Source organism: Mobula birostris, chromosome 31, assembly GCF_030028105.1.
Source record: "Mobula birostris isolate sMobBir1 chromosome 31, sMobBir1.hap1, whole genome shotgun sequence".
Taxonomy (NCBI): domain Eukaryota; kingdom Metazoa; phylum Chordata; class Chondrichthyes; order Myliobatiformes; family Myliobatidae; genus Mobula; species Mobula birostris.
Window position 1 is genome coordinate 31,835,243 of NC_092400.1, and position 12,267 is coordinate 31,847,509.

The 12,267-nt window shown below is 40.7% G+C and overlaps 1 protein-coding gene across 3 annotated transcripts in view; it reads right to left on the reverse strand.

Annotated features, from left to right (window-relative positions):
* LOC140190945 (TRAF-type zinc finger domain-containing protein 1-like) overlaps positions 1 to 12,267 on the reverse strand; it is a 57,550-nt gene that overhangs the window by 14,829 nt on the left and 30,454 nt on the right. For 2 of the 3 annotated variants that reach the window (XM_072247935.1, XM_072247934.1), the window contains 2 exons: positions 8,482 to 8,549; positions 4,016 to 4,276 (listed from right to left, as the gene is read on the reverse strand). In XM_072247935.1, coding sequence (XP_072104036.1) covers positions 4,016 to 4,276; positions 8,482 to 8,549 — 329 coding nt within the window. The remainder of the gene's footprint in view (positions 1 to 4,015; positions 4,277 to 8,481; positions 8,550 to 12,267) is intronic. The other variant, XM_072247936.1, reaches the window with a different exon arrangement.

A 12,267-nucleotide genomic window follows, 5' to 3' on the forward strand; every position in this document is an offset into this window, starting at 1 on the left:
AACCTCTCACTTAATGTCAAGACGACCAAAGAGCTGATTATTAACTTCAGAAAGATGAAACTGAAAGTCCATGAGCCAGTCCTCATGGGAGGTGGGGTGGGACCAGAGGTTGAGCGTATCAGTAACTTTAGAGTCCCCTGTGTTAGTATTTCAGAGGAGCTGGCCTAGGCCCAGCACACAAGTGCAATTACAAAGAAAGCACAGCAACGCCTCTACTTCCTTACAAGTTTACGATGATTTGGCATGACATTTAAAACTTTGACAAACTTCTATAGATGTGTGGGGGAGACTATATTGACTGGCTGCATATCAGCCTGGTATGGAAATACCGATGCTCTTGAGTGGAATATCCTACAAAAAGTAGTGGATAAGGCCCAGTCCATCACGGGTAAAGCCCTCCCCACCACTGAGCACGGAGTACTGTCACAGGAAAACACCATCCATCATCAAGGACCACCATCACCCAGCTCAAGCTCGCTTCTCGTTGCTGCCCATTCGGAAGCAAGTACAAGAGCCTCAGGACTCACACCACCAGGTTTAGGGACAGTTACTACCCCTCAACCACCAAGCTCCTGAACCAGTGGGGATAACTTCACTCGCCCCATCACTGAACTGATCCCACAACCTGTGGGGTCACTTTGTTCTTTTGTATTTGCGTAGTCTGTTGTCTTCTGCACATTGGTTATCTCTCTGTCCTGGTGTGTGTGGCCTTTCATCGATCTACTGCAGTTCTCGGGTTTACACAGTATGCTGCAAGAAAATGAATGTCAATGTTGTATATGGTAACATATACAGTGCTTATAAACAGTTTTCATCACCACACCCCCTTGGAAGTTTTCATGTTTTATTGCTTCACAACATTGAATCACAGAATTTAATTTGACTTTATTGACAATGATCAACGGTAAAGATTCTTTTGTGTCAAAGCGAAAATTAATCTCTACAAATTGGTCTAAATTTATCACAATGATTAAACACAAAATAATTGATAGCATAATTACTCACCCCTTTGAAGTCAGTATTTAGTAGATACACCTTTGGTAGCAATTACAGCCTCGTGTCTATGTGGATAGGTCTATGCACATCTGGACACTGCAATTTTTCCCCATTCTTCCTTAGAAAAGTGCTCAAGCTCTGTCAGATTGTATAGGAATCGTGAGTGAACAGCCCTTTTCATGTCCAGCCACAAATTCTCAATTGGATTCAAGTCTTGACTCTGACTTGGCCACTGTAGGACATTAACTTTGTTGTTTTTAAGCCACTCCTGTCTAGCTTTGGCTTTATGCTTGGGGTCATTGTCCTGTTGGAAAACACATCTTCTCCCAAGTCGCAGTTCTTTTGCAGACTGCATCAGGTTTTCCCCTCAGGATTTCTGTGCATTTTGCTGCATACATTTTACCCTCTACCTTCATAAGCCTTCCAGGGCCTGTGCAGTGAAGCATCCCCACAGCATGATGCAGACACCACCATGTTTCACAGCAGGGATGGTATGTCTTTGATGATGTGTTTGGCTTACGCCAGGGGTCCCCAACCTTTTTTGCACCGCACACCGGTTTAATATTGACAATATTCTTGCGGACCAACCGACGGGGGAGGGGTGTTAATCACAACCGGAATATAGGTAATAAGTCAACTATAAGTCACTTATAAATGGCTAATAAACTCAATTTTGTTTCTAAAAGGGTTTATCTAACGAATTTAATATTAAACACACAGCACATATTTTCCTCGCATGAATATAATGGTAAGTCAATTATAAATTAATAGCATCATAACATTTTAAGTAACATTTGGATATTAAACACACAGCGCATATTTTCCTTGTATGAACATATAAAATCATTGCAACACACCAATATCGCTGAATCAGTGGGAGCCCTGGGCTTGTTTCCTGCAACAAGACGGTCCCATCGAGGGGTGATGGGAGACAGCGATACTCGAAGGGGGTTCCTTATGTCCAGTCTATTCCGCTTGGCAGAGAGATGATGTTGGAAATGGAAGCAAGGTTTTCAGTGTTTTCGTGGCTATCTCAGGATATTTAGCCTTGATTTTGATCCAGAATGCCGGCAGAGATGTTATGTCAAACATACTTTTCAGCCCACCATCATTTGCAAGCTGGAGGAGCTGATCTTCTTCCCGTGCTGACATGGATGACACGTGGGTTCAAGTTCAAGAGTAGGTGTGACAGGGAATGAGGAAAGGTGCAGCTGACTCACACAGGGTTACCAGATTGGCTTTTCCGGCGGCAAATTCCAGAAATCGGTGTTTTTTCCAATGTAGTTGGTGTCAGAAAAATCATTTGGCTTTTTCACATGCTAAAATTATCTGCATGAAAATTACATACCATCCTTTTTCTAAAATATTTTCCTTTAAGAAACATAAACACGAGGAATTCTGCAGATGCTGGAAATTCAAGCCACACACATCAAAGTTGCTGGTGAACGCAGCAGGCCAGGCAGCATCTCTAGGAAGAGATACAGTCGACGTTTCGGGCCGAGACCCTTCGTCAGGACTTCTCTAGGAAGAGGTACAGTCGATGTTTTGGGCCGAGACCCTTCGTCAGGACTTCTCTAGGAAGAGGTACAGTCGACGTTTCATCAGGGACGAAGGGTCTCAGCCCGAAACGTCGACTGTACCTCTTCCTAGAGATGCTGCCTGGCCTGCTGCGTTCACCAGCAACTTTGATGTATGTGGCTTCCTTTAAGAAAAAAGCTTTTTGGTCAGTTACATTTGGCAATATTTCTGCCGCCAAGAGTCTGGGTAAGAAGGCGCCAACTGGCAAGTCGGCAACACAGTCACGTCGCCAAATCATATTGTTTCCTCGCAGCCCGGTACCGGTCCGTGGCCCAGCGGTTGGGGACCACTTGCTTACGCCACATATAGCATTTAGTCTGATGGCCAAAAAGCTCAATTTTGGTTTCATCAGACCATTGAACCTTCTTCCAGCTGACTGCTGGCAAACTCTAGCTAAGATTTCATGTGAGTTTTTTTTTCCAGCAGTGGTTTTCTCTTTGCCACTCTCCCATAAAGCTGCAACTGGTGAAGTACCCAGGCAGCAGTTGTCATATGCACAGTCTCTCCCATCTCACCAACTGAAGCTTGTAACTCCTCCGGAGTTGTCATAGGTCTCTTGGTGGCCTCCCTCACTAGTCCTCTTTTTGGGCAGTCATTCAGTTTTTGAGGACAGCCTGCTCTAGCAGATTTAGAGCTGTCCATTTCTTGATGATTGACTTAACTATACTCCAAGAGATATTCAGTGACTTGGAAATTTTCTTGTATCCATCTTCTGACTTGTGCTTTTCAATAACCTTTTCACAGAGTTCTTAGAGTGTTCTTTTGTCTTCATGGTGTAGTTTTTGCCAGGATACTGACTCATCAACAGTTGGACCTTCCAGATACAGGTATATTTTTACTACTATCAATTGAAACACTTTGACTGCACACAGGTGATCTCTATTTAACTAATTAAGTGATTTCTAAACCCAACTGGCTATACCAGTGATGATATGGTGTGTCATATTAAAGGAGGTGAACACTTATGCAATCAATTATTTTGTGCTTTATATTGTAATTAATTTAAATCACTTTGTAGAGATCTGTTTTCACTTTGACATGGAAGAGTCTTTTTCTGTTGATCAGTGTCAAAAAAAAGCCAAATTAAATCCACTGTGATTCAATGTTGTAAAACAATAAAACATGAAAACTTCCAAAGGGGGTGAATACTTTTTATAGGCACGGTATATACGGGATAATAAATTAACTGAACTAAAATGGATACATCAAACTTTGACATGTTATGGAATCATCATGTAGTTTTCTTTAAACCAAGTAAATTAGAATTCATCACAGCTTCTGCAAATACACTAAAATCTCACATACATACAAATTAACAGATCTTTTCTTACTGAGGTAGAGTCTTCTAGATGTCAACAGTTTTACAAAGGCACTAAGTATTGCTGTTGGAGCCGGATAGCTTAACTCGGTATTTATTTGTAAAAGGCATACACGTTTTTACCTGATGATGATATATTACATCTTCTTCCAAAGCTATACCACAGAACTCGCAAGGAATCATGACATCGCTATGCCTTAAACCTCCGATTGGACCGTATGATGGCAGTGAACGATCTTCAGCAAAGTAATCCCGATTCACATGGTGTTGCTGGGAGAAAATGTCATTTGTCCTGGGTGTGGAGACCCTTTGTAGTGGCAGTGGCGGAATGAGTGTATTACTTTTACTAAACGATGCAAAGGCACTTAAAGGATTACAGCCAGTCTGAAAAAGACAATTCTCGTCAATTCTGTGAAAACGGAAAGCAAAGGTGGAGCAAAGAAGCTAGTGTGAGAAAAGCTGAAAGAAAAAAGATACTTACTCTTTACCATATATAATCAGTGGCCACTTTATTAGGTACACCTGATCGTTAATGCAAATAATGGTCAGCCAATCGTTGGCAGCAACACAAGGCAGACATGGTTAAGAGCTTCAGTTGTTGTTCAGACCAAATATCAGAATAGAAAGAAATGTGATCTAAGTGACCTTGACTATGAAGTGATTGTTGGTGCCAGATGGGGTGGTTTGAGAATCTCAAAAACTGCTGATCCCCTGGGATTTCTCACGCACAACAATCTCTAGAGTGGACAGAGAATGGTGCAAAAAAAAAAAAAAATTGTCCCATGAGTGGGTGTTCTGTAGGCAAAAATGCCTTGCTGATGAGGGGGGTCAGAGGAGAATGGTCAGATTGGTTCATTCTGACAGGACCCCAAACAGTGATGTGCAGAACAGCACTTCTGAATGCACAACACATCAAACCTTGAAGTACAGTGACGCTAGAAAACATTGCTGCATGTCTCATGTCTGCAAAAGACCACCTGGATCTTCTACAACACTTCTGGGACAATGTTCTGTGGACAGATGAGACAAAAGTTGAACTTTTGGGCAGAAATGCACATGGCTATGTTTGGAGGGAAAAGGGCACTGCACACCAACACAAAAACCTCATCCCAACTGTGAAACATGGTGGAAGGAGCATCAAGCTTTGCTGCCTCAATCGTTGAGGGAACCATGAATTCAGAATTGTATCAGGAGAATGTCAGTGTAGCAGTCTGCCACCTGAAGCTTAATAGAAGTTGGATAACGAAACAAGACAATGATTCAAAAGACAAGAGTAAATCAACAACAGAATGGTTTAAAAAGAAAATTTGTTATTTTGGGAATGGCCGAGTCAAAGTCCTGACCTTAATCCTATAGGAATGTCGTGGAAGGACCTGAAACAAGCAGTTCATGCAAGGAAGCCCACCAACATCCCAGAGTTGAAGCAGTTTTGTAAGGAAGAATGGTCTAAAATTCCTCCAAGCCGATGTGCAGGACTGATCAACAGTTACCAGAAACATTTGGCTAAAAGTTATTGCTGTATGGGGGTGGGGAGGGGGGTCACACCAGTTACTGAAAGCAACAAATACACGAAATATTGGATCATTTTTCTCAGTAGATAAATGCATAAGTATAATGTTTTTTGTGGTATGTATTTAATTGGGTTCCCTATCTAGTTTTAGGTCTTACATGAAGATCTGATTACATTTTAAGTCATATTTATGCAGAAATAGAGAAAATTCTAGAGGGTTCACAAACTTTCTAGCACCACTGTACAGGACAGAGCAGCAGAAGGTCACACCGAGTTACACTCCTATACCTAATAAAGTGGCCAGAGTGTATAACTTTATTGTTAATAGTGTCTTCTAACCTACATATGAGTTTTAATAAGTTTCTTCTTCAACTTTCAAGAGAATCTGTTTAGATTGTACTTGTTTTATAAAGACAGTGACTATTTAATTTTGAGCTGCCTGCTTCTGCTTTGAATTCTGGCTTTTTTTTAAAAAAAGAATTTTACTTTGCTTTAAAGGCAAATGTTTGCAATACGGCCCCATTTTATTCAGTTGGGCACCAAGTGTCCACTCCTGACCAACTTGTACAGAGTTTTGGATTGGGTAAGTTGGTTCTACACAGTTTAATGCAAGTTATTTTTTTTCCCATTTTTATTTTACTTTTTCTTATAACCATGACATCCAATTAAGTAGTTCCAGGCCTCAATAATACATCACAATGCCAGCATATCGTAACCTTGGTTGATCATAATCAAACTCAGTTTTTGTTTCAAGGTTAAAATGTTTAATTACTCATTTGAATATAAAAACATTTCATAATTAATCATTACTAAATTTCTAATCTTGCCTAGTTAAGATCTTTACTACATCACATTTGCAATCAAACAACTGAAGCGTTGTGGGAGACTTAAACATTGAAACTGGAACACCAAAACAGCAGGCGGTGTGCTCGTTAATCGCCGGCTGCTGTCAGAGGTAGGCCCCTCTACTCGAGCGACCCCTCTCTCTTTTGGAGGGAGAGCCTGTAGGTCCTCAAGATGGGGGGGTGCTTGGAGAAGCGACGCAGAAGATTGTAATATTGGAACAGTGAGCTACTGATCTGCACTCTCGATGTTGCAGGAGCAACCTCTCTCTCCGTCGCTGGGGAGAGAGGGAGCCTGTCTGAGATACCGAAATGGTCTGTTATTTTCAGATCAAGGATCCTTTTTTTGGGGGGGGGAGGGGCTTCAGCTGTTGCTTGTATGGTGGGGGGGGTCGATGCTGTTACTGCTGTTTGTATGAAGACAGGGAAGAGTGGGGCTTCGGGGCTTTGATATTTCTATCATTCATTCTATGAGGTTCCTATTTTGTGGATGACTGTGAAGAGTTCAATTTCAGTTTGTATTCCTTACATTCTCTGCTATTAAAATGAACCTTTGAACCTAATTAATCCACGTCAACATTGCTCCTCCAGGCCTCCTCCTAGCCCTCTCAGCTAATGTTATCTGACCGCCCTCTGGATCGATACCATTTCCCCAAATTATTTATTGAATTTAAACATTATTGGCACAAGAACTTTTTTTTTCTAAATTTCCAAGATCCCTTCCAGATTATTTTACAATTAGAGCTTCTTGTTTTGAAATCTCATAAGAGGGAAACAGTTGAACTCTGCTACTCTGCTATAATACTATACTGAAATCCTGGCAGTTTGCCATATGGCTCCCTGGCTGATGTTCCCGTGTCCCCCAGCCTCCCATGAAACCTGCTGTAAAATTTATTATGCTGCTATAGTTTAACGTGTGTTGGAGCATCAATGAGAAGAACATCCAGTAATATGGAAAATCTGGCAATCTAGCATCAAACACCTGAACACACAGGATTAATGGACTTATACGACAATGTCTCTATGTATATGTCATCTGTTTTTCAAAGCATTCAGCACTATGACTTTTTCCTCATTTCAGAATGATATAAAAAATGGGAGAAGATGGCAGCACGACGCAGCGCGCGCAGCCGCTCCAAAATGATATCGTATTTGTTAAGTAGGTACCGTGCACAATCCTGATTTGATGGAGACAGATGTGAGAAGCACAGAGGAACATCTGGAGAAACTTCTAAAATGCCTGCTTTGCTGCCGCTGCTACTGTGCGATCGAGAATCTCCGGAGGGGAAGGCCCCAAATCCTCGGCTTTGCCTATTGCCTTTGCTGGGCTCGAAGCGCTCGGCAGAGATGGTGCTTGGTGCTGGAGGGCTGGTCGAAGGCTCGAAGTTTTCGGACGGACTTTGGTCAGGTGCCTCCAGGGTGCTGCATCGGCAAGTTTGCAGCACTGGAGGTTCATGGCAGGGAGAGTTTCTCCCTTCTACCATCTGCATGAGATGATGGGACTTTCCAGAGACTTTGAAACTTTTTTTTAAACCCATGGTCATGGTCTGTTCTTTATCAAATTACGGTATTGCTTTGCACTGTTATAACTATATGTTATAATTATGTGTTTTCTGTCAGTTTTTTTAGTCTTGGTTTGTCTTGTGTTTCTGTGATATCATTCTGGAGGAACATTGGATCATTTCTTAATGCATGCATTACTAAATGACAATAAAAGAGGATTGCGTGTCCTCATAATCTAATCTAAAAGAATGAGGAAGTAAAATGACATTTTTCCAGCAATTGCATAAGTATTTCAAAATTTACTTTCAATTACTTCTCTGCCTATTACTGCTACTCCAAGACAATAAACTAAATGGAAACAATCTGAAACTTGGGTTAACCCTTACTCAAAACCACCAACTGAAAAATACCTTGGACAAAAATGAGATTCTCCAAGGTAGAGAATAGCAAACACTTAAGTCTACATCTCACTACCTTTGTCCTTGCTTTGAAGATTAAACAGTCATAAGGTAGCTACATTCATACAATTGTGGAAGAGCAAATACAATGGCAGATCAGATTACTTGTACCAAACAGGGTGAAGAACAATACAAATTGTCCTTAGTAAGTTTGTTGAATGTCAAAGACATTTGAATTACAAGCAACAGTGCCACAAGAAAATACTTTAAAAAATCAATAATGGGAATATATGAAACAAGATCTAAAGGTAAGAAGCCATATTGGATCAACTGTACCTGATGAAGAATTAGTTCTTCTTCAGGGAAAAGTTCTTCACAGAATTCACAAGGCAACATCGTGACATCTGAAAAAAAAAAGTTGTTACTGAAAATTAAAATTTCTGCAACTCTTCACTTTTTTAAAATTTAAATTCAGTCTGACAGATAAAATGAAAGTTTTCAAACAAAACTCACAATAAGAGATCTCAAATGAGCCCTTCTTGGATGCAATCCAAAGTGCAAGGCTGCCATCACATTGAATTAATTAGCAAGTCAGGAGGGAAGGAGACAAATTGAGAATTTGCTAGTATCTTTACTTGCACTTTGACTGTTCACTGCTATTAGGTAACAAATTTTAAATCTGTTCAATCCACACTTGCACAACATTGAACAAAGAGAAAAAGAAACTTAAAACATAAAAATGAAAGACAAATCTCCTGAAATTTCAGCAAGAGGTGACATGAAAATAATAGAACCCAATAAAGTGAAATGTCAAGTTTCATTTAATGCAGTTACCAAATTTCCCCGTGAATCACAGCAGTTGATGCAACAATGACTCAGTAAACTACACAAAGATAATCTCTAATTTAGCCTGTTGCCAAATCTGCTAACCCAGCTGAGCTAGCTGTTTGACAAAGCACAAACTGATATCAGAAAGCTTGAGCTGAGAAATTTTACCTCCTATTCCTGATTTAAATAACACTCAGAACAGAAGTGTGCATGGTGAGAACATTACAAATGCAATAATTTATCACATAGTTGCCTATCCAACTTTAAGTATCCATAAAATTAAGTTGATTTGAGTGAAGTGCCACACTTGTCTGTGGAGCTCCTTCCCAGAAAAGTGTCAAAATTTAAGGCGGAATTTTGTTACTGCTGTAATATGTGAGTTAGTTTTCAAAGTACATTTATTATCAAAGTATGTCATACAGTCTTGAGATTCATCTCATTACAGGCAGCTACAAAGCAAAGAAACCCAAAAGAACCCATTAAGACAAAAGATCATCGAACACCCAATGCGCTGGGAGAAAAAGAACAAATTACGCAACTAATAAAAATATGCAAATAGCATTCAGAAATGAATACCACAATAACATACATTAAATTGTGTTTATAAATTAAGCATGTGCTAGTGTGATAGGAAGCTTTAATCAAAAAAAAAAGAGATTGCCTTAAAGTTACAAAGGATGAATTTTTACAAATTCAGGATTGTTTATTGCTTTCCAAAGTAAAATAAATCTTGGTTGAAACAAAAAGAGAAATGCTTACTGAGGTTCCACTCTATATTAAAAGAACAATGTTTTAATTGAGGAAACAATAGTGAACTTTAACAAAATCTGCCACTCCGATGATAGGAGTAAAAAGAAAAACTATACAAACTATAAATTCATAACAAAAACAGAAAATGTTAAGAATCTGATTGGGTTTGTGGGGAGGGAGAAGGTGCCACATTGCAGACCAAGGACACCATCAGAATTTCTAAGTTTTCCAAAAAGTGCTTCTGAATTGGACTAAGTTACCTGCAAATAATTTATTAAGCTAATTACTTTCTCCTTAGGGATTCCGTGTCCATCACGACTTTCAGAGAACCACCTTTTACAATCTACTACCTGAAATAGGGTGAGGCAAGCAGAGATCAGAGTCTCCATTCTCTCCAAACCAAAAACTAAACTATGGCTTGAACTGAGTGAAGTATACTGCCAGATTGGGTTACCACTGTGATTGTGGAAGAGTGATTTGTTTCAAGGGAAGCAATGAGCATGCATCATATCCATATACAGTTACATGGAGTTCAATTCAGGTGCCATCTCTAAGGCATTTGTATGTTCTCCCTATGACCACACAGGTTTCCTCCGGGTGCTCCAGCTTCCGCCCACAATCTAAAAATGTACTGGTTAGCAGGTTAACCGATCACTGTAAGTTGCCCTGTGATTAGGCTTGTGTTAAATAGGTGGGCTGCTTGGGGGGGGGGGGGGGGGGGGTGAGGTTCATTGGGCCAGAAGGGCCTGTTCCAAATAAATAAATGGTTTATGTAGATTAGGGTGATAGGAAGAGAGAAAAGATCAATGATTATATCACTCAATGACAAATATTCCAGAGAGAAAATAGTTTTGAAATACCAAATTAGAGAGAAAGCCTTAAGAAATGGATCTCAGGCAGGGTAGCTGAAAACCCAGTACAGGTAATTACCTGCAATAATTGTCTACCTAATGCATACAGGTTTAAAAAGGAACACCAGAATAGCTTTCATGTTTACATTTCCACTTAGCAGTCCATCTAATGCAAAGAGCACTTCATCGAAGTTTATTCCAATATATTTCATTAAGCACATTATACTTTGTGGATGTAACAAATCTCATACCTTGGGTATGTTTTATTAAAAATTGGAAAAAGATGCTTGATAACTTGAAAATAACTTTGAGTTAGGGGTTAGAAGAAAAAGGGCAGGCATGTTGGAAATTATGTCCAGACTTCTTGAAGTAGAATGTTTATAAGCTAATCATTCCAACACAAACACAGGCATAACAAAGAATAAGTATCAATGTGCTGAGATATGCCACTTTGAGGAAGAGACCACATTGAAAAACACCATCAGGGGTCTAAAGCTAAAGTGTTATTATGGCAAACAGAAAGATACAGGAAGAAATTGGCATATTCAAATATAGAAGTCGAAAATATCTTATATTGTTGGTCTTTCTAGGAGAGCTTGGTTTGAAGAACGGAGCAAAACTTAATAGTGTCCAAGCAGAACTTGAAAGCAACATGCCAGACCCATTTTGTTTTTAAGCAACACACACAAAACGTTGGAGGAACTCAGCAGATCAGGCAGCATCTATGGAAAAGAGTAAACAGTCAACGATTTGAGCAGAGACCCTTCATCAGGACTAGAAAGGAAGATGAGAAGTCAGAGCAAGAAAGTGGAGGGAGGGGAGGAAGGTGGTAGGTGATAGGTGAAACCAGGAGAGGGGGAGGGATGAAGTAAAGCACTGGGAAGTTCATTGGTGAAAGAGGTAAAGGCTAGAGAAGTGGGAATTTGATAGGAGAGGACAGAAGACTATGGAAGAAAGGGAAGCAGGAGGAGCACCAAAGGGATGTGATGAGCAGGTAAGGAGATAAGCTGAGAGGGGGAAACAGGAATGGGAAATGGTGAGGGGCAGGGGGCAGCAATTATCAAAGTTTGAGAAATTGATGTTCATGCCATCAGATTGAAGGCTACCCAGACAGAATATGAGGCGTTGCTCCTCCAACCTGAGTGTGACCTCATCCTGGCAGGGGAGGAGGCCATGGATGAACATGTCAGAATGGGAATGGGAAGAAGAATTGAAATGGGTGGCCACAAGGGGATCCTTTTTTTTGTGTCAGATCAAAGGTGCTCAGCGAAGCAGACTCTCAATGCAAGTCAGATATACAGCAAGCCACACCAGGAGCACCAGGTACAGTAGATGACCCCAACTGACTTGCAGATGAAATGTCACTTCTCCTGGAAGGACTGTTTGGGTCATTGAGATAGTGAGGGCAGAGGTGTACAGCAGGTGTGGCACTTGTTCCGCTTGCGAGAATAAGTGCCAGGAGGGAGATCAGTGGGGCGGGACATGTGGGCAAGGGAGTCACAAAGGAAGCGATCCCTGCAGAAAGCAGATAGTTGGGGGGGCGGGGGTGGAGAGAAGAGTTGGTGGGGGGATCCTGTTGGAGATGGCAAAAGTTATAAAGAATTATGTGCTCGACGCAGAGGCTACTGGGGTGGTAGGTGAGGACAAGAGTAATCCTATCCTTGGTGTAACAGTGGGAGGATGGGATGAGGGC